Source organism: Lepisosteus platostomus, chromosome 23 (genome assembly GCF_059453375.1).
Source record: "Lepisosteus platostomus isolate fLepPlt1 chromosome 23, fLepPlt1.hap1, whole genome shotgun sequence".
Classification (NCBI taxonomy): domain Eukaryota; kingdom Metazoa; phylum Chordata; class Actinopteri; order Semionotiformes; family Lepisosteidae; genus Lepisosteus; species Lepisosteus platostomus.
In genome coordinates this window covers 17,366,995-17,389,649 of record NC_142633.1, presented here as the reverse complement: position 1 = coordinate 17,389,649, position 22,655 = coordinate 17,366,995, and the positions used below count along the sequence as shown (strand labels likewise).

Below are 22,655 nucleotides of genomic sequence, written 5' to 3'. Positions count from 1 at the left end.
CTCATGCCAGGAACCGGCCCGGGGCAGCTCTGGCTGCGGGGGGCAGGCTGGGTTTGCCGCAGGCAGGGAGATTAGTATGTCTCACGCACTCGTCTCCGGGTTTCAGGATGCTGAGCCACGCGTCCCAGCGGCCTCTGCATGCACACGGCACTACCGCCGCACAGCAGTTTTGGCCGCTGCTTAATAGTGATGGGTTACTTCCTCCTTCTTCAGGCACAAAAGTGGGGTTTCGATTCAGTTCATTAACCCTGAACTCAAGTCCTGTTTCTCTTTCGCTGTGTCAATTAAGACAAGCCGCCACTTCACTTCATATATCATCTTTTCGTGCTGTCCTGCATTATTCATCCACTCCCCCAGCCTGTCCCAGTGTTCGCTTTAACATAATATATTAATTATTCAGCGCCGCTTTCTTTCTTGAAGCCCTGCTTTCGATTCCATGTGCTGCTCCGAAGCAGGCTGATGCTGGGCATTGAGCTATTCACTCCTCTTGCTTTTAAGCCCCATTATATGTCTCTGAAACGTACTATATAATTACGGTTATGTAACGAAGTATCATTACAGCTTAAAAAACAACACAGCCGGTGTCTGTCCGCGGCTGGCACGCGGCACCGGGCAGCAGCAGGGGGGCTCAGGCTTGTGGCTGGGGGGCTGTGGTGCTGTTGCTCCCTGGAGCGAGAGGCCGGGCCCAGCCTTGTGCCAAATTCCTGAATACTCTGTGACGGGGCGTGGTGTCCAGGGAGGGACATTCGGCTGCACTCCGTCGATGATCAGAACCAGCACCGCCTGCCGGAGACCCGGGTGCCCAGCCCGGCCCGAACGACCCGGAGCCCAGCTCCTCTGCGGCGTGCAGCAGGGCCACTCCCACCTGACACCCCCACACCCCCAGCATGTGGTTAAAACCCCCCTCCCCTTCCTAACCTGACTGCTGCAGCCAGGCCCCAGTCACATCAGAGAGCTGCGCGCCAGCCAGCGCCCGCCCAGCCATCACACCGAGGTCCCGCTGCCCGCAGGGGCTCCTCTCCCCAGTCACTGGCGGCGGCTCCAGATACCAGGCTCCGCGGCCCTTACCTGCACAGGGCCCCTGGCTGTGGATCTCAACGTGGGCCTGCTTCTCGCAGCGGGTCTTCTTCAGCTCGCACTCGCTGCTGTAGGTGCGGCCGTCCGTCCCACACACCTGCGCCAGGGGGTCAAACACATGGGACCGCTAAGCATGGCTGTGGGCCTCCGCCCTCCCGAACACCCGACCCCCCCGCGGCCAGAAACGACTCAAACAGGGCTGCACCCCAAGACAGAACAAGAAGTGGCTCTGTGTAAAGTTTAGGTTCTAAGTTCTACAGTTCTAAAAAAGGTGAAATATTTATAGTTTTCAATATATTAGTCCCTTGTAGACAGGCAAATGGGTACCAGAGAAGTTACTCGACATTTCGGGGACGACTACTGCTGTAGTGAAAGGGCAGCTGTAGCTTCCAGGAGTGGATAAAAACGAATTCAGCACAACCCATTCAGAGCTCTTCTGTTTCCAGGCCCAGCCAGAGGGATTAGTTTTAATTCCTGATCATTACGGCAAACTGACTTCCACAGATCGACCACGAGTTTCAGAATTAAGTGGCCTGTTGTCTTTATTAATGAGTAGCCTCAGTTGTGACAGGCAGGTGTGTGGAAGGCCGCTAACGATGCTACAGAGCCTGACGATGCTCATCAACTAATCAGCAGATTCCCTCTGCTCTCCGGCTCTCTGGCGCCCCCACCTGGCTCCGCGGTACGCTCTGGCAGGTGAAGTCGCACACACAGCGGTCGTCCTCCGCGTCCTCGTCCCAGGAGCCTCCAAACTTCTTGCAGCGCTCCTGTTCGCAGGCGCTGTCCTCTCCCGAACCCGAGCCGCCGGAGGAGCCGCACTCTGGACAGACAGACGCACAGACAGGAAGAAAGGGGCCGTGAGCTGAGTGCTGCTTCCTGTCGACGCCCCGCCCGCCCGGCACGGGTCACAGACCTCGACCACGCCAGCGAATACTGGCTCTGTCATCCGTAGGCGGAACTGGCGGAAGGCTTGATCTAATCCGGGATTTAATCTCACCCAGGACCAACGAGGATCCATGCAGCAGCAGGACGCCTGAGTCATGGCAGCGCAAACTGTCACTTTTATTGATCTCCCCCAGAAGAAAAATAAATCACAATTGTATCCCATTGAAGTCTTTAATCTACAGGAGAGAATAGGAGAAAATTGTATTCCATTCCTCCCTGGCTGTTTTCCTGACAACGAGGTCTCAGACTGCACGAAAATACACTGACACCGTCCTGACAAATGGATCTGCACTGTTTACCTGAAACAATTATTCAGCAGCTCAAGCGTCATCCACACTGCTTGTGATGCCTACACTCATTCATCAACGGTTTTTAGCATAGGGTGGGATATTTGAGATGTTCTAGTGCATGATATACCCACACCAGCCCTGCCACACTAAAGGTGTCTAAAGTGATAGACGGACAAACAGAAAGAGAGAGAGAAAGTCTCCCCAGACTAGCCCTGGTGAAGGGGAAGGATCAGCCTGTGCTGCTGCTGCAGAGCCATCTTCCCAGGCTGAGGGCGGAGTCCATCTCTACCGCCTGTGTCCCCCTCTGCAGCAGCTTGTTTCTTCCAGATCGCCGACTGAAAACATGGCTGCCGCCTCATTAGCACATCTGCGAAAACAATCCTGAGGCGCCCTACAGCAGAATCCCCAAGCACGGAGCACTGCGAGGGGATATGAAATCCAGGATCGCCATAATGATGTCACAAGGGGGTGAAGAAAACACCCACAGCAACCTGAATATTAAAAATGAATCTGTAAAAGGGGGATGGGATGACACAGAGCACCCATATTCCACGGTCTTGTTCTGTAGGAGGCTCATTAAGATTCAAGCGAAACTTTCACGAAGTACTGCATAAGTCTCATTCCAGCTGGTGTACAGAACAGGCCAAAAGTCTGGAAGCGGAGTTGTGACTGAAGAGCGACAGAACAGGATATGACCCAGAGGAGCTGCTGAGCTGTTGGAATGAGGAGGAGCAAGGGGAAGCAGGCAATGCCTCCCTGCCTGTGGTTAACACCTTCTGTGCTCCTGCTGCAACGCTGAGTTACAAACTAGTCTGACAGCTGTCACTCCGTCAAACACAAGGCTTTACTTCTGCTTAAAGTTCAGCAAAGGCAAATATCTGGCTCCTACAGCTGTCTGCAAAACACCTCCCTTCAGGAGCAGAAAGTGAACTGCACCTGGCTAGTGAGAAGCCTGAAAAGGTAAGATAGAGGTGGCGCACAATGGCTCAGGCTTGCTGTCTTTTAAAAAGGATCTCGAAAAACAAAACGTTAAATTCTAGAAAGTGCCGGATGAGATGCATTTCATTAGGAGGTAGAACAGTGACAATGACAGAGTGGGGGATCTGATTGCCTGGGGACCCCGAGCTGGCTGCAGTGTCTTGGGGTCTAGGCGTGACAGCTCCACACAACTGAGCGAGGGACATGACGAGACCGCCACAGGGCTGTGCACCACTCACAACAACACAGGTGCTTCACTGTCCCGGCAGCACAGCGCAGGTTTCAGGGGAGCCACAGGGGACAGCGAACGTGGCTGTTCCTTTAAATCACACAGCGAGGCAGGAAGTCCCTCGCCACGCCAGTAAAGGTGAAGCTCTGATGTTTCACCATGAAAGCCTGAATGAAAATAATCGAAGAGATAAACTGGCACCCTGCAGACATGAAGAGGCTCGGCGCCTGAGAGGAAAGCATGCAGACGAAAGCTGATTTGGATCGTGTCTCTGTAAGCGATTCCTGAAGGGGGGTCTGCCAGCTGTCCTGATGAAGCGAGACCGCGGCTGCCACCGGCACTCGCGGCGCTATGCCCCCCCATCGTTCTCTGGGGGCCCTCCGCCCCCACGACACCCTCCCCTGGGCTCGGGGGCCGAGAAGCTACACCCTGCAATGGCTGTAGTGACAAAATGAACCCAGTGCTGATGGCCCCAGCAGCTGGGGGAACGATGTATAACCTGCAGCTGAGCAGGATCCAAATCTCCCTTGTGCAGGCCTGCCTACACGACTGAAGCAAGATCCCACTGTCATCCAGCTGCAAACGCCACTGAACACAGCATTAACAGAGTGGCATGAAAGTGAGAGCGATCAGCCCCTGCTTGTGGACTGAATTGCCTGTTAGGAACAACGACAAATCCCAGGCACCGGTAACACTGTGAGGGGAACCGCAGCGCCCTCAGCTCTGAAACTGCCAGCCAGCCTACGCAGAACCAAGACTGCTGATGTCCAAGCCTCGGTTCACCAGGCAAGCTGCACTGCGGAAAATAAGATAAGAAGAACTCCGGGTTTTTAAATCATATTCCCTAAATGGGATTCCTTGGCGTGGGCACCGAGAGACACAGTACGGGGCACCCTGCAGCTCTCTCCCTGCCCTTCCTGTGGGGGTGACCTCTCCGGTGTCAAAGTGAGCACCACCCTTTCCCCACCCGTCCCCCAAGCTGGGAAGCAGGCTCATTCCCAGGCCAGGTCCCGGGGGCGCCTACCAAGTCTGCCTGAGCCGGTGACTTGTGAGAGTGCTGGGACATCAGCTCTGAATAAGAGGAGCCCCATCTAGAAGCTTCTCTTCGCTGCGTGATGGCTGCAGGGTCCTGAGGCATGTGCTTCAACAGTATCACTGTTCCAGACCCCCGCCAACATATTTGTGCACAGAAGTGTTTATGCCCTTATGTCCTGCCCCCCGGAAATTTACAGCCCTGGAGTCCTGGAACCCCAAGAGGAGGTCCGGCTTTATTTCGCACCTGAGCCCTTCTGCGCTGGACAGGTGTGCAACTCCTGCCACCCCCCGTCCCCCCCCCCCGCAGAGAAAACCGCCGATCCCGCCGCGGCGCTCGGGCGCTCTGTATCCCAAGCATTCCTTCTTCACACTTTATTCCTGCCGCGTCCCTGCCCGCCCTGGGCGTCCCTCCTCCCGTTCTGGTTTGGATCACGCCAGCCGTGGCCGGCGTGAGGAATGTGATCCCATGCAGACCAAATCAAGTGTCGCCGGGGGAAGAGAAATGGCTGAGCTTCTCGTCCAGACGGGGAGCGCGGTGATGGATTGCAACGCCCCGACTGTCGCCACCCCCTCTCCTCTCGCTCTCCTGGTGCGGGGGATCCTGCCCCCCGCCCACACTTCCAGCGCACATCTGCTGCAGCTGGCGGCGGCGTGCCCTCGCTGGCGTTGACGCCGGCCGGGCGCGGCGAGCGGCGAGCGGCGAGCGGCGAGCGGCTCAGGGCCACGCCATCCCCGCGGCGTCTTCGACCGGCGTCTGAGCCGCGGCTGTTGTCGCTACCTTCCCTGCACAGACTAATCCAATTTACTAATCAGGCTCTCAATTAAGCAGCTCGGCCCCGTCGGTGATACAGCACAAACAGGGAGCGCTTTGTCAGTGTCTACGAAGAACGTGAAGTTCAGCCTACCCAAGTGTGAAATTAAACAGGTGATAAATTTCCCCACACGGCCACCGATTGGAACACTGTCATTTTTCATTACTGCTAAATAAAAGAGCAAAAAAAAAGGCCCATTTCTCCTTGTGACTAATGAACGTAGTTTTTAAATTCTGCAGAAGCGGACCGAAAATGAATCGCCTGCGCTATCTGACTCCCTCGCTCCTTGTCGGGGAAGTGCATGCGAAATTTAACCAATGAGGAATTAAAAAAAACCCAGCAAGGATTAAACTGCATCTTGTGAAATTATGTCTTACTTTCCTTGCGCTTTTGTTCTTTACAGAAGGATAAGAGAGAGGATATGGGGCACATTATTATTATAATAACAGATTTCAGCAGACTGTGTAGTTTAGTAATCGATGAGTGTTGTATCTAATAGATCTTGATGAATCAAAAAGTGTTATGGATTGTTTCATACTCGACAGCCACCAGGCTCTGTGTGAGATAAGGTCTTCTCACTTCATTTTACAGAGCTAATTGAAATTCGATTTTACTTGTCCTAATCCCCCCATTTACAGGTGCCAGCATATTACTAAAGACTATTCCACAGCACTGATGGGGCCTATATCACAACAAGAAAGTCCCTCACCCCAAGCTTCTGCAAAACAAGTCAGGCCTGATCTCTCACCTCACCTCATCTCTCCTTTCCTCTTGTCTTCCCTGACCTCCTCTCTCCTTTCCTCTCACCTCCTCTCTCCTCTCCTCTCACCTCCTCTCCTCTTTCCTCTCTCCTCTCACCTCTCCTCTCCTATCTTTTACAGGTATGTGCTTACAGAGGGGGAAAGGATGTACTGTATCATACTGTTACATGTCCTGGGGACATTAAAGATACCCATATGAGCTGCTGTATAACCGGCAAGCACTGCTGTTCCAGGTCACATGTGATGTTAGGCTCCAGGAAGGGTGCACATGCGGCAGGTCATGTGACCGTGGAAAGTGACCAGGCCACTCAGGGAGGTCTCCACTTTGGGTCTTAGAACTGAAGAGACAGACTTTAAATGAAGAAAAAATGACTGTGCTCTTATAGCAGTGGACATGCAGTGTTTCATGTGGTGCTCTTTGCCAGCCAGTCTCCCTGATGCCGTATGTGTCATCTGGACAGCGTTGGGCTGAGCCTCAGGTCTGTAAACGGCTGAGCCCAGGTACTCACACTCTGTACGTTTTGTAAATAAATGGATATTTGTGTTGTAGGAGTAGCTCATTTATTCTGTAACTTTGCTGTACCAGGAACAAAGCCATGTGACACCATTAGACATTCCTTAGCTAATGGGCTGTTTCATTATTTAGCCTTTTATAAATTTGCCTGCTAGTTTAATCAGTGGCAGAACTGACTTTCTCACTCATATTTTACCTTGTTTATTTAATTTACACAACCACCCGCCCTGAGTCCGTCTGGACAGACCACATTTTCCCACGCACCCCGCTGGGCGAAAGACAAGACACACTGTCTTGGAGCAAGATGATACCTTGGCTGTGAGTCAAATCAGAGAGGCGAACAGCAGGACGACAACCCCAGGACCCCCTCCGGGCACAGTAACTCAGACTGCAGTAAGGCGCGGCCAGGGGGTGGAGTGTCTCCCCTGCGCTATCAGCTCCCCCACGGACGAGCAACAGGCGGACACAAAATGCTTACTTTCATACGGGCGCGAAAAAGGATCATGGCTTCTCAGCACAGCCTGAACCAGTTTTTATAAGCCCAGGAGAACCTGATTTTTCAGGCTGTGCTCGAAAGTAATTCATGCCTGAGCTGAGAACTGGGCAATTTTGGTGTTTATCCTAAATCAGAGCTGACAGTGCTGAGTGATACTAGCATGACTTCCTTCTCAGACCGGGGTGACATTGCTTTAACAAATGAGGTTGTTTCCAGCCCCACGGGCAGAGCTTGTGCAAAGCAAGCCAGGCGAGGACAATCGATTCACCTCTCTTCAGTTCTGTCCCACGGTCATTTTCATTTTTTAGACTTTCTTTATTCATTTTTAAAACTCTTTAAACATAACTTCACGGGTTTTTGCATCGGCGGCGTGTGCCTTTTTGCCACTGATAGGCCATCTGTCCCCGCTCCAGCAAGCCAGCTACGCTGATGGCAAAGTTTGGGCTCCAGTCACAAGAAGGCTCGCCTGCCCTGTGCGAAATGTGCTGAGAACCCAGCTCTCTGTGAGTCAGGCAGGATTGTTCCTGTGGCTGAGTACAGCAGTGGGAGGTTAGAAATGTCATTTTCGAGAGCTGCAATGCAGCCTCGTGAGCAAAACTGAAGTAAATTACGGTAACAGCTTTCGTCTGGTGCTGATAACATTTTACAGACACCTGCTGTGAGGGTATTAATGAGAGAAGCATCTAATTACACAGCCTGTTGTGTTTGACAGGCATGTGACCAGCTTTGACACTGTAAGAAATATTACAAGCATTCTGTAATATACCATGGTAACTACATTGTAGAGTACAGTGAAACCATGGTAAAATTAGTATAAAGCACAGAGAGGTGCGGTACAGCACAGTGAAATCATGGTAAAATCATGGCAAGCCCTACCTTCATCGCAGGGGCCCGTCCTGGCGATGTCTATTTTCTTCCGCAGGTGGCAGGAGGCAGCCCGCAGGTCGCAGGCGCTGTCGTAGGTGACCCCATCACTGCCGCACACCGGGGCGCCGGGCTGACCCGCGCAGCTGGGGCACACACACTGGTTCCTCACGCACATGGCGCCCCAGGAGCACACGCCGTCCCCACAGGTCTCTGCCAGGACACGGGCACCGGCGTTAGCAGGAAGCACAGATGATCTAACGTCCGCTGCCTGGGGGGGACCTCACTTCCTGTCTACTTGTGTATCTGATCAGGCACAGCCCTGGGGCAAACCACCAGGGGCCCTGGCGTCCAGACACCCACACTGTCTGTCTTACAAGATCCAGGGGGAATCTGACAGCTGCACGAATCTGAATCTATTCTCCATGTTTTGTTATTTTGAAACAGCGAAACAACAAATGTTCCACGTTTGCAAGAGAAAACCTTTAGCGAGCTGCGGTTTCAGGAGCGCCACCTCTCGTTACCCATGTTCCTGCGCTCCCGACCGAGACGACGGGTGTACGGTGCAGTGTCCCGAGACGTGCCGGCGGTCAGACTGCCGCCCCACGCCCCTGGGGGCATGTGGGGGTCTTCAGACAGGCGCGGCACTCACTGCACTCCCCCTGCGCCGCCACCCGCAGGTCCTTCTGCTGCGTGCACGCCTGCACGTGCAGCTCGCACTCGTTGGCGTAGGTCGCGCCGTCGGTGCCGCACACGGGCTGGTGGGACGCCACGCACTCTGTCGGGCACACGCAGCGGCCCGTCTCCGTGTCGCAGATGGCGCCGAAGCGGCAGCTGCTGCAGGGCTCTGCGGGGAGGGAGGGAGAGCGGCGGGCGTGAGAGGGCGGGGCGGGGCTCTGGCCAGCGCTCGGACCCGGGGCCGACAGCCGGGGGCCAGCCGTGAGAAGACCACGAGCGGCCTACGAAAATGCAGGGAGCCTTCCAGCACCTCAAAGGGGTGTTTGCCCCCACCCCGAAACATCTATGGAACAGCAAACAAAGTCACAGAGGGGACCCCAAATGCCTTGAGTGCCCCCCCACCCAGACTCCCACTGCAGGCAAGCTGCTCTGTCCTCGCTCTGACAGCACGCAGGGGCCAATTAGAGGGATGGGCAGTAGATCCCGGAACGAGGTCACCCTTCCTGCGCCACGGCTGGCCAAAGGTCTCGCAGGGTCAGGGCGTTCATTCTCACAGTAGCACCCAGCGTCTTCGTCAAGGATCTGAACGCCACGCCGGCCCCCGGCGTCAGCCGATTCCCAGCAGGCTCGCTGGAAACCAAGCCCCGCCGCCCTGCCAGCTCTGCCTTTCAGCCCTTCAGACCAGCGCAGGGGCATCAGCACACAACATCAGACGCAGCCTCCCGCCCAAAGGGAAAGGAAAGCTGCTGTGCAGGAAACTAAATCTGAGAGGCACACACGTCAACACCCAGCACAGCTCCCTACAGGATTCATCTGCTTTTCTCAAACTGAATGACTTCTGAATTTTTGGAAGAGACTTTTTCCTGAAGTCACTCAGGAGGTGGAGTTAACAACGTCACACTTTAATTCAATGCTGTTTCTGAGGCCTGAGGAAATGCAAATAAACTGCGCTAGAAATACTCCTATGCTACTGCATTCCATGGTGAAACCAGACAACGAAGCAACAATAGCACCAGCCTGGGCACAGTGTAGCAGATACAGAGCAGATAATCACGGTGAAGCCACTGGACACCTACACACAAACTCTTAGCTGCTTTCTTGCACAGACTATATTAGTGACCGCGTCGCACACACAGTCCTGTACACTGAGCCCTGCTGCTCCCTACTGCTCCTCATATGTTCACGCAGGTAGTTCCTCTTCCGAAACGCCAGCTGTGTGCCTCAGGGCCCACGCAAGTGCAGACTCAGAGCAAGCGGTTGATTTAAAAGCCACCCCAAATCCGAGGCGTCCGCCTCTTCTCCCTGCCGGCCGCCCGGAGCAAGTGCTCCATCATCTCTGCTAGAGGCTGAGGAGGCTCATTCGTTCTTGCCTGGTGAGCTGCATCCATGGGAGACTCAGACAAACTGTCTTTCATTGGTTTTGTTTTTGTTGCAGCACTTTCATTTCTGTTGCTAGGAAGAAAATAGTTCTCTCCCTCTCCCTCTCTCCTCTCGGTTTCCCTCTCTCCTTTCCTTTTCTCTCCCTCTCGTTCTCTTACCTCCCTCCCCTCTCCCCTTTCCTCTTCCCCTCTCTCCTTCTCTCTCACACCATCTCTCTCCCATGGGTGACCTACATTTCCACCAAAATATCATTTCCAGCACCTGTGAGAGTTCTCCTCCCTCTCCTCTCCCTTCACTTCTTGTCTCTCCTCTCCCCCCTCTGCTCTCCTCTTGTCTTCTCTCACCTCCTCCCTCCTCTCCTCTTTCCTCTCACCTCTTCCTCCTCCTCTCTCCTCATCTCTCCTTTCCTCTTGTCTTCCCTGACCTCCTCTCTCCTTTCCTCTCCTCTCCTCTCTCCTCTCCTCTTCTCTCTCCTCTCCTCTCCTCTCTCCTCTCCTCTCTCCTCTCCCTCTGTACACATCTATGAATGGCCTCTCAGAACTGGTGACATTCTTCCCAGCTTTATTAGCTGTATTAGCTCCACAGACATATCAAGGCACCATGACAAGGTCATTCACCATTAGAACAATATAAAAAATAATGAAAAAATAACAGTAATAAAAAAAATGTCTGTCGTATCGACACCAGCAGCCACCTGAGCTGTAAAGATAAGTGGCTTTTATGAACACTTTTCTCAAGCACAGGGGAAAAAAACAGGAAAAATTATAATCACACAATGATTTAATATTCTTCTCTCTCTAAGCCTCTCATTTCAATGGGAGCTGATGCTGGTCACAGATAGCGCTGCTTAATGAAAGATCAGCTGAGCAGCAGACTCAGCCACTCAGTCTCGGCACAGCAGTGAGTGGGTCAGCAGTGAGTGTGAGTGGGACAGCAGTGACTGTGAGTGGGTCAGCAGTGAGTGTGAGTGGGTCAGCAGTGAGTGTGAGTGGGACAGCAGTGACTGTGAGTGGGTCAGCAGTGACTGTGAGTGGGAGAGCAGTGAGTGTGAGTGGGACAGCAGTGAGTGGGACAGCAGTGAGTGTGAGCTGGACAGCAGTGACTGTGAGTGGGTCAGCAGTGAGTGTTGAGTGGGACAGAAGTGACTGTGAGTGGGTCAGCAGTGACTGTGAGTGGGTCAGCAGTGAGTGTTGAGTGGGACAGCAGTGACTGTGAGTGGGTCAGCAGTGACTGTGAGTGGGACAGCAGTCAGTGGGCCGGTAGTGAGTGGGTTTCAGGGTCATGGCGGGTCGGCCAGCTGGTCTGAGGTCCGTTGGCTTATGGCTCGGTTCTGCCGATATGAGCCTCAGGAACAGTGATCATATCCACACTGCTGTGGACTTTAAAAATCCTGCGCCTATCCCGAACCAGTTTCCCCAAATTCGGTCACTGTTCTCCTGTGTGGGGATTCCAGAACAGCCCTCATTCTCCCGTCTTTCCGTGCATTTCCCGAGTCACTCCACACAGATCCCGAGTGTCCCTTTGTGCTCTGGGATTCACTCACTCTTCCTGGAATGAAGCCGCCGCGGCAGGTTACGTGATTGGAAAACGACTAACTGAACACTAATGAAGTCAAGCGCCCTCCAGCTCGCTGGCTGTAACAGCTGATCTCGCGTGGCCCTGCCGAGCGGCTGCCGGCGCCCTGGGGAGCCCGGCTCCTCCGTGCAGCACCTCTGCTCTGCGCCCCCTGCTACGGCGCTGTCATCGTGCCTCGAATGCAAGCTGCCTTCTGCCACGGCGTCGGCTCGACACACGAATGAATAACCCCGGTAATTCGGAAAAGCTGTCAGCGCTCACCACGTGTGGGCAGGTGCCGTCTGTAACCCCCACCGCAGCCCCTGCCGGGTCAAAGACACAATAAGGGCTTGCCAGCCTCATTATCTTGCAGCCAGTGCGCCGACATTCAATCTGCCCGGCAATGAGCTTGTATCATTTCCATAAACATTTATTTTCCGGCAGAGCCGCGTGGAACAGAATGGGAAGGAGCTGATGGAGTTACTGCACGCTGGGATAATGGCTCTGGAATCCTGTATCTCGGATAGGTAATGAAGCACTGGACACGCAAGAGCCACTGAATTACAATGAGCCCCTTGAGTGATATCTTGCCTCTTGGCTTTGGAGTAACGACAACATGAAAAGCAATTCACTGATTTACCAACAGCTGCCTAATCTCCACCTCCACTGGCTGCTTTTCACATGTGTACACGAAACCGAACTAGAGAAACGACCTCCGGTTGAGAAAGAAGATCTCTTGATGTGGGCCCCGGGCCCCCAACATCGATTCCAAGGACACCTCTGTGTTTGTGTGTCTATACTTCCTGCCTTGAACAACACACAGCAACATCACTAGGAAAGGAGACACCGAAAAGAAAACAAATTCTCTTCTTTCTGACCTCACACAGGCGCAGCATCAAAGCCTTCTGCCAGGCTAAAGCCAGGTTAATGTCAAGCGACACAGCCACCACATCTGAGCAGCTAGGCCTGCTGTTGCTGCTCCTTACTCTGTGCCTCACCTGAGCGTGGGGCTGAAGAGGCGCAGGTGGACTCCCAGAGCAGCAGCCCTGGGTGATAAATCAAACCGCAGCACCTGGTTTCTGAAAGACTCTGAAAGGCAGCACAGCAGGGCTCTGTACCCTGGTTTCACATTGTCAGCTGTGCTTGTCTCTCTCACCTGCTGATTTCAACCTCAGAAACACGTTTAACCAGCTGCAGAAGTCAACCTCTTTTTTCTAATGGCTCCTGGACCTTAAGGCTCCTGCTCAGCATCATTGTCACAGTGTCTAACACTGCCCATCAAGTCCAGCTGGGACAGAAAATAAAGGCCTGGGGCTCCGGGGATAAACTGAATGACCATGACTCACGGCCCACTTAGAAAAAAACCTCCTTAACGGAGTGTTTGTGCTAGGAGTCAGCTGGACACACTGGACACAGCGGGCTGGTTTAGGGAAAAGGCACGTCTTTCAGATGCTGAGGATGTCTAGTGCTTGTGTGTTTTGTATAGCCAGGGTGTGGAGACTGCGGCGCAGGTGAGCGGGTGAGCGGGTGAGCAGGTGCCAGGCGCTGAGCTGCAGGCCGACAGGTGCCGGTCCTGCTCACCGGACAGTTCTACGGCTCGTCACGGTGCTGTCGCTGGGCTCCGCCGCGCCCGGCCCAGACAGCAGCCCACCGTGCCAGCGCAGGGCGGTCTGAAGGGGACGAGGGGGTCACTCACTCACCGCAGGGCCCCTTGTGCCGGATCCGGATCTCCCTCTGCAGGACACAGCCCATGGCCTTCATCTCGCACTGGCTGCCGTAGGTGTGCTCGTCGTCGCCGCACACGGGGTCGTGCACCTTGGGGCAGGCGTCCGGGCACTCGCACACCGGCTCCCCGTTCCTCACCACGCACGCCGCGCCGAAGCCGCAGGGCTTGTCCTGGCAGGGGCTGGGGGTGTGGAGCCCTGCTCGGAACGGGAGAGGAGGAGTCAGAGGCGCAGGGCTGGGGAGGGGAACAAGCCCGGGGGCATCTCTGAAAGGCGGGGTAGCTGGCGGGCAACACAGGAACCCTGCGGCACTATAGGGGACCTCAGGCTTCCTCGGGGGGGAGGGGACTGCTCCTAATGAAATGACCAGGGAGTGTCTTGTCGTCTGTGTCGGCACACCTCTCTCTGCACGTCAGAACGTGGAGCTCTGGCTCCATGACACCGAGCCACAGAGCAGAGGGCTGCATCTCTCCCCGCTACCGTCAGCGGACCTCTGTGTCACAGGGGCCCGGTGATGCCAGGGGCTTCAGAGGCTCTGGCTCATCGACGCCCCGACCTGCATCTGGCTGGGAGGGGCTGCACACAGGCCAGCTCTCGTGAAAACAACAACAGCCCAGCTCTGCTCGATGATTCCACAGCCCGGGGCTCCTGAGCGCCAGAGGGGCTCGGCGAGGCTGCGGCGGAGGTGCGCGGTGTTTTGGCTGCCCCTCGTTAATGAGGAGGAGGGGGCAGAGCTGGGACCGGGGGCGGCTGTGTCACACTTGCTCAATCATGCAGGGAGACAGCGAGGAGGCCAGGAGCTGCTGGCACTGCCCGGCGTCTGAGGACGGAGCCTGTCGATGAGTTCTCTGTGTCGGAGGAGCAGGCGTGTGGACTGTGGTTTCAAAGTGCGCAGGGCTGCACATCGACAGGTCCGGTGGGCCTGCGTGGGGCTCTGGGAAAGTCCCAGGAAACACGGGGCTTTTCCTGGAGTTTCCTTCTCCTGCTGCAGAAGAGGCCTTCCCTGACGGAGGCAGTAACGACAGGGCCCACCTCCCGAATTGCTGCCCCGGAGCTGTGTCATTAAAGCAATTATCCAGAGATTACACGCAGTCATCCCGGATGCTCCATTTAAAACACATTCTTATTAAAAGCGAGGACTGCCTTTAATATTAGATAAACTCTCGACAGTGTGTTCAATAAATTATACCCCTAACGCAGGCCTGAAACATCTCTCCCTTGCCTACTTCTCCGTTAGACTCAAATGTTTAGGAATGTTTAAAACATTTTTCTCTCTCCCAGCCGGAACGTGACCCTAAGACAAACCAGGAGGCAACATCCAGAGGCTTCAGGGTGCCCCACTGAAACTCACAGAAGGGGTCAAAGGTCACCCGCTGAGGCAGTTCACCCCTTTCTCCTCAGCCCTCACACTCTGCGTGCCGTGAAAAATAAGGAAAGAAGGGAAAATCGACACCCTTCCTCATTGCGTGTGAAAGAAAAGATCGCTTCTACAGCCCCTTCACATAAAATGTGTGCACGTGTCTAAAGCAGAGAATCTCAGCCCTCAGAAGAATACCATCTGCTGCCATCATTTTCTTCCCTCGCTGTCACTCGCTCTTTGAGCTTCTTCAGTGGAAAGGCAAGGTGCCAATCACTGCCAACTGCAGGCAGGAACTGCTGCCTACACACCCAAGTTGGTTCAGATAATTCAGAGGCGTGTTAGAGCTCATTCCAGCAGTGTTTTCTGACACAGACCCGGCGGGCTCTCCCATACCGGCCTGCTGGCCTGACACAGGGTCTTCCTGCAAGGTGAAGCACAGTGCACAGGGCCACTCAGGCTGCACACCCAGAGGCGCTTGCGTACTGAGGTCCAGCTGCCTGCACACACTATCAATCAGCCCCTGTGACCCAGGGGACACAGGCCCGGCGCCGAGAGGGGCCGCAGGCGCGGGTAGCCATGCCGAACGATCACCTGCACGACTGCGCCCGACGGGCTGCGCCAACGGGCCGGACCAAGCCTCTCCAGGGCTGAACCATCCAGTGGGTCTTCAAGAGCGAGGCTGTCCCGTGCCCTGCCTGAGGGGGCTTCACGCTGGGACCGGCCCCCCGGGCCCCTGCTCCGTGCGGCTCTGCGTGGGCCGTGGCAGTGGATACCGGGAGAGACGGGAGGAGGAGGAGACGCCGCCCCCACACTGACCAGGGGAGCATGGCGCGGGACTTAACATGCGAGCTGCAGCCTCATACGGTCAACAAGCCCGTTGCATTCCAGAGTCCGACACCTAAGACTCCTGCTCTTTGCATTTTTGCAATTGAAATCGTTTGAATATCATTCCAGCTTTTTTTTTTGAGGCATCACACAAAAAGGCTTTGAAAACTCAGCCTACATACCCCTAGGGCACTCAATCACATTCCCGTTTGAAAATTTCAGCAGCAGCACACTGACATATTCAAACCACCGGGGCTCTGCTCAGTTTATACAGAGAGAAGGGATTTTTTTCAAATGCTAGACTGGATCGTACGCAGTTTTTTAATCTCCTGAATACCTGAATTAATACTATGGCAAAAAAAAAAAACAACAAATCAAAACCAGCAAATGTCTCTGACTGGAGGTGCACTGCCCTGCCAGCAGGCAGAGAAACAAACAAATCCTGAAGTAAATTATTTCAGTGAGGCGATTTTTTTTTCAAACAGCAGGATTCTTTTAGTTCAATAATTGCCGAGCTCTAGTTCTCCGGGGTGAGGAGAATTACTTCAAGCTTCAGAAATCAGGCTCGTGAGACCACTCAAATCCTCTGTCAACAGCATTTCAGGATTACAGAGGCCATGCAGATATGTCCTGTTTTGTCAAAATATTGCTTCTCCTGGCCTGTGCAGAGGCAATGTTTAGAATTCATTTGAAAAAATCGAACCTCAAGATTCACAATGTTGTAAAAAGCAGCCTGGTGTTATTTATTTGCAGAACTAAATGAAACTCAAAGCTGCTGAACGCCTCGATGTCTGTCTTGCACTGGCGAGGCCAGACCTGGAAGGGTTTGCTCCCAGGCGGTGTGCAGAGCACTTGAGGGTTCGAGTTCTCCCTCCCTGACAGCAGAGGGGTGATCCTGGGGAACACCGATGTCAATTACAGCACGTTGTAAAGGAGAGGAGAGGGGGCCGTCCGGCCTGTCTCACCCGTGAGGGAACTGATGCCAGAATCATATTTCCTGAAAGAAGTCGGAGTTCTGGATTCAACACCATGCCTTGTGTTGGACTCCACCGTCCAAAAGAAAGGAGAGATACTGAGCGTCTAACATGGTCGCTTGTGAGGCCTCAACCTGCTCCTCCTTAATAATTGTGCTCAATCCTGCTGGGCTAGTGTATCAGGACTCCTACACAAAGCAAGTAGCTGAGGCACAGGGAGAGTGGCAGGGACAACATCTCCATGGCATGGTCCATGGCATGGAGGCCAACGCTAACCCTGGACTGGACTGCATGCACTACATTCACAGACACATTTCTGCATGCACAGACGGGACTTGTTTGGATAGTGTCTTTTGAGCGCACCAAGCTGGGATGGTCATGCTCTGAGAATTCGCCCGGGCAGACTGGAAGAGGAGAGGGAGAGGTGACGGGGCAGGGGCAGCAACTGGAGAAGGGGGTGCTGGGAGGAAGACCAGAGGGCGTAGCGCTGCACTGCTCACACAGGAGTGTGGAATGATGCATAATTTATAGAAATGTATATCTTCCCTCATGATGCATCTTCTGCCTACTCTAATTTATTAGCCTTTTATTTACAACTTATTACATTTAGAGGACTGGGGCTCTCTAGCTCTAAGGGAGATATTTTTTCTTGTATTTAGAAAATAATAAAAGGCAAAAAAAGACATTAACATACAGAATGAAGAATCCCCACGAGCGCTGTTTTAGCTTGATTGCACATAGATCAAACTGTCCTGGCTGTGTGGAGAGCGCAGAACTGCGTCAGGGGGTTTTGCACCTGCGGATGAGCTGACAAGGCGAGGGGTGAGCAGAGCAGCCCTGGGGCGAGAAGCAGGGCCTGCGCACACACTCGGCGACGGGGGGGGGGCAGCGCTGGAGCCCTGGGGGGCCTGATCCCCTTGGGATCAGCCGGGAGGCCTCAGGGGGCGGGGAAGGAGAAGGAGGCGTTCCCCCAGTCTGCCCAGTGACAGCCAGCCAGCGCTCACAGCGGCAGAGCCGAGCCAGGCCCGCGCGCCGGGACACAGATGGGAGTTCTGTGTTTTTCCATGTGTCAGTCCCATTCTCTTCAGGGAACATCTCCGAATGTGACTGCGTCCAACTGTGAGCCAGTGTCCACCTGTCTGTTTCACCCGGGGCGGGCGCGGGACACAGAGCGGACACAGGCAGGCAGCCGGAACGACGCGAGGCAGGCGTGTGACAGGCGTGGGGGCGACCCTATACTCCCCGGATCTCCAGCGAGGAAGCCAGAGGTAGACGTCCGCTGCTGCAGATCTCCTACATCTGTCGACAGTATCTGGGGACACCCGACCGCGGCGGGCTGACACACAGACAAGGAAAGAAACCGGCGCCTTAACAGCCAGCCCTGCATTTTGATCCTCCCCGTCTCCGAGAGCGGAGTCAGTCTCTCCATCTACAAGCTTTCCGCCCCGCTGCTCCTGGAAAAGGCTCTGTAACGCTCTGTAAAGAAAGGACTACAGGCCTCAGCCCCGCGCAGCAACGCCTTGGGCTTTTATTAGGCTACAGACGCTTTGAGGCGGCATTGCAAGGGACGTCACCGAGCCTTGCTGTGCCTTTGGTCTCTTGAGGAACGCCTGGAGAGCAAGCTCTTCGACTGAGCAAAGGTCTCTGACCGCATGACTACAACAGCCTTTAACAAGGATCGTCTTCTAGCTGTCTCGTCATGCTCGTCTCCTCTGAAGCCCGGAGCCAGGGGGTCCCCAGGACCTCGGCACCCTCCCTTCAGAGCCTCGCCAGACGACCCGCAGTGCTGGGGATGGGGCTCCCGAGTTTGACAGCTCCACTCTCCGACGTGACAGCAGAGGCCACCCAGGGGCAGCGTGTAAGCTGTCACCCACTTGGATGAAGTGAAATAACTTCATCTTTTTTTTGTACAATCGATAAATGCTGCCGTCCATCGCGCTCTCACTGATGCCTGAGAGAAGCGTGCACCAGGAAACGGCGGAGGAGGCACAGAGCGAGCCGGTTATCCCTGGGCGCTTCCCTGGAGTGTCTGCCTGGAGCAGGAGAATGAGATTCCCGGCGCTGTCCCATCTCCCGAATGCCTCTCGCCTAGCTGGGACACGTCTCTCAGCTTTCCGCCCACGGAGGACAAGCAGGTTTCAGAGCTGTAAGCGCCCCGTTTTGCATCAAGAAGAGGGAACGTGAATCGTCTCTTGGGCCGATGGAGCGGAGGAGCAGCCTCATCAATAAAGGGAGCCTTTCCCCAACAGGAAACAGGCGACCGCCGTGAGGAGGGGAAGTCTCTTCACAGAGCACATGTGATGTTTAATTAAGAAGGAGAGGTGTGGCACAAACTGTGTGCAGAGTATGCCGATTTCAGTACACAGTAAGGTACTCTCATTGGCTGGGGAGCAAATGGAAACATTTACTTATTCCAGGAAATTTTAAGAAACTTACTCTATGAAAATACTGTAAAATATTTGCGTTGGTAAAGCAGGTTTCATGTTTCATCTGCTTTTTCTACTGCTTACTTGATGAAGGTGCACTTTCAGCACACAGGCTCACGGAACAGAACCAGCCTCTGCCCTGCCGCCCGCCCGGCCACAGCTGCTTCCTCCTGCGGCCCCCTCGCTCCGGGCCCGGCGCGAGACGGGAGAGGGACCCCAGCGTGTCAGAGCACACCGCGAGTTCCACATGCATGCATCATGCAGGGCGAGGGGGGGGCGGGAAAGGCTGCAAAGTCCAGGAAAGGGGCAAGCACAGCACTCGGAAGAAGAAGAGCTCTCCAACCTTACTGACGCTTCCTTTTTCCCCAAAAGGGCTGTAGAGGAAGGCAGGACACAGAACACACAGACAGCTTGGGGGGGAAAAAACGACTTCAGGTTTGACAAATTTCTGTTACAGAGCAAAAACCGGTCAAACACACTGACAGACGAGGGCCCGCTCACGACCCGATCGCCGGCGCCTCCTGGTTAGTTCTGCCCACTCACCCTTGCCCTCCCTGCACCCCCCCCCAGGGGCCGCGAACCCCCAGTTCTAACAAAGCCGCGCGGCCCCCACCCCCGGGGGAGGTCAGGATCTTCGTGGGAAAGGTCAAAGGCCGAAGCCCCTCGCCCAGAGTGGTCGCACAGAGCGACGCGTCCAGCAGCAGCCAGCTCTAAATCAGACAAGACTCCACAGACAAGACAAGGCAGCCTGGCTCACTGAAACAGAAGCAGGAAACGGACATTTTGAACAAGGGAGGAGGAGGAGGAGGAGGAGGAGGAGAATGGAAGACACACCTGCAGATGGAATCAGAAGTGGAAGACTGGCACTACCGTCATGTGGGAGTCATGAATGAAACATGACCTTAATGCTTCATCTGTCTGCAATGCTAGGGGTGACAGCCGTGGCAATGGAACGGGATGAAGACGGATTGAGTGTCTGCAATCCTGCCCCCCCAGCGCCACACACATAATCACTCAGCTTGCCCAGCGCTGAGCCATCGGGCACGAGCACGAGAGAGCCAGGAGAGAGGACTCTTACCGCACGGGCCCTGCTTCACGGGGATGTACGCCCGGGCCTGGCACTCAGCCCTGCGCCGCTCGCAGTTGTTGCCGAAGGTGCGCCCGTCCGTGCCGCAGAGAGGACTGTAGGCGCCGTCGCACTGGATGGCCTCGCAGGAGCAGCGCGGGCCGCTGCGCTCCACCTGGCACACGGCGTTGAACGGGCACCCCTCCGGGCACTCGTCTGAGAACAAAAACAGAGCCCACCGGGGTCAGCGCTCCGCCAGCAGGACAGCGCCGCCGCGAGGAATTCTGCAGGAGGAGCGCGTGTGCGCGGCGCCCCGGACTCCGTTCTGCCCGAGCCCACGCAGGGGGGATCTGCGCTGTTCCTGCGCTCCGGGGCTGGGGTGCTGGTCCTGCCGGAGTCGGGGAACTCACTGCCCAAGAGCTCAAACCCTCTGCTATTATTACTGTGTAATTGAGGCTGGAAACAGGCCCTTCCACCCTCTCCCAGTGTTACCGGGCAGCAGCAGAGCCTTAAAAAGCAGCACTGAGCCCTGCAAAGGGCACATACTGAGAGCGTCTAACACACCACAGCACAGGCGCACACAACTCTACACTCTGTTCTGTGCTGCTCAGCTCTGAGCAAAGCTGACCTTCTGTCCCTGCTACACAACACAGGGATGAACGTGAGACTCCCGCTGCAGTTTGATCCATGTTAGGAGGTGTGATGAGCCCCCGGGCCCCATATATAAATTATGCAACAAAAAGGCTGATGTATTTAATAAGACTTTAAATCCAAAATAACCTATAAGCAAACTGTCAAACGAAGGCAGCCAGAACAAATTAGCCAGCTCCTAGTGCTGGATCAATCACCAGCGCCAGCAGCTCGTAAACCCCGGACCGGCCCAGACCGCAGTGCAATGGGAGTCGACCTTCCTGCTCTGCTGCCCACATATATTTCACAGCCCCTGAAGCTCTCAGCTCGGCGAGCTTCACTCCTGGCCGTGGAGCGAAACTCCTTCGTGGCTGAAGGGCGTGAAAACAGACAGACAGCGGCTGGCTGCCGCCAGGGTCCAGGGGCTGCTGGGAAGCAATGACGGGGCTCGCTCGGAGGGGGACAGCAGCGGGGCGGCCAGCGCGCTCTCACCCTCCTTCCGGCAGCGCCCGGCGTGCAGAACCTTCAGCTCCAGGCCCTGCAGCTTGCCCGTGCGCTCCATCCTGCACTTGTTGTCGTAGGTCTGGCCGTCGCTGGCGCAGACGGGCTCGCGGTTCGCCGGGCAGGACTCCGGCGAGGCGAAGGTCTGGGGCCGGCGGGTCCGCGGCTCCACGCGGCAGGCCACGTTCGGGTTGCTCCGGCTGTCCTGGCAGGGGTCTGCGGAGAGAGGGGCGGGGCTTAGAGACAGCAGCTTCCCGCCCGGGCGGACCAAGAGCAGGGAATAAAAACCCCAGCGACAGTCAGGATCCCCTTAGCGCCCGCAGAGCACGGGAATATTACACAGCGACGAGCACAGAATCCTTTTCCACCTCAGCTACAATAGCACTGCTGCCGGCTGGAGTAAATGGTTTTGTTATTCGGAATAATAACTTGTGCAATCTAAACTCTGCTCATTCACAGAATGAAAGTATCGCACAGGAATTTCTGGCAGAGTTACTACGGTAAGAGCACAGTCCCGCCCGCTGAGGCGCAGGGAGTTCCAGGCAGATGTGCAGTGTTACACAGTCACCAGGGTGACCCCTCCAGGCCACGTCAGTGTCCCCAGGTGCATCGACACACCGGTCCTGTTGACAGCCGGCGCCGGAGCGCTTCGTGAGGACTGCACGGTGACGCACAGTTCCCCCGGGCCAGCGGGGAGGCAAGATAATCCATAATTGCAATGTAATTTACAAAGACGGTTATTGAAATCAGAGAGGCAGCTTTACAGCTGCAGCCGGGCGTTCAAAAGCGAGGGGAGACAAAGGATTTATTTGCTGTCGTACAGCATTAGAACTCTGCCAAGCTGCGAGTAAGTCATTTGTAGCCCACAGGGGATAAAACAAAACAGAAAAGGCAGAACTGTTTCCAAGTCTCTGGATTAAAAAAGGGGGGAAAAAGGAATGACAACACGAACATAAAAGAAAGCACAGCTTCGCTTTAATCTTTGCACAGAGTGACGAGGATGACTGAGACTCACTTGCCAAAGTAACACTGGAGTCGGAATCGCAGACAAGCTGCCAATAATGAGAAAGCAGCGATGAGTCTATTACAACACCAGGGCCCACACAGCTAATGAGCAGCTATACAAGAATGCAACTGATCCTTTCTCCCACTGCCATCATTAGATAACAGATCCTAGCTACATTTTCCCGGGACTGTCTTCTGAGGCAATTAAAGAGACACTGTACAGACACCCCAAGAGTCAGGTTCTGTACCCCAGGATCACGGGCTGAACCCCCAGCCAGTCACACCACTAGCAGAAGATGCTTTGCGTCTGGACAATTTGTCCTTCTTTCTTGAGGTTTCAGCTCGTGACATTTTTTATTCCGGTTCGTCTGACATATTCTGCTGCTCACAGGAAGCAGGAGTATTAATCTCCACGCTTTCAGCCCCGGCGTCTTTTCCCTGTATCTGGATTTCAAATGGAGGCCTTCGGGTGGGAATGGAGGTATTTAATGTGAAGAATGCCAGGAACAGTGAGCACGCCGCCGCACTACG

At 54.9% G+C, this 22,655-nt stretch overlaps 1 protein-coding gene across 12 annotated transcripts in view; it reads right to left on the bottom strand.

The window, feature by feature from the left end:
• The window catches only part of agrn (agrin), a 166,342-nt gene that overhangs the window by 36,178 nt on the left and 107,509 nt on the right, over positions 1-22,655 (bottom strand). For all 12 annotated transcript variants that reach the window (XM_088616711.1, XM_088616699.1, XM_088616700.1 and 9 more), the window contains 7 exons: positions 21,111-21,335; positions 20,001-20,204; positions 13,314-13,535; positions 8,654-8,848; positions 8,014-8,214; positions 1,749-1,897; positions 1,069-1,174 (listed from right to left, as the gene is read on the bottom strand). In XM_088616711.1, the coding sequence (XP_088472837.1) occupies positions 1,069-1,174; positions 1,749-1,897; positions 8,014-8,214; positions 8,654-8,848; positions 13,314-13,535; positions 20,001-20,204; positions 21,111-21,335 (1,302 nt within the window). The remainder of the gene's footprint in view (positions 1-1,068; positions 1,175-1,748; positions 1,898-8,013; positions 8,215-8,653; positions 8,849-13,313; positions 13,536-20,000; positions 20,205-21,110; positions 21,336-22,655) is intronic.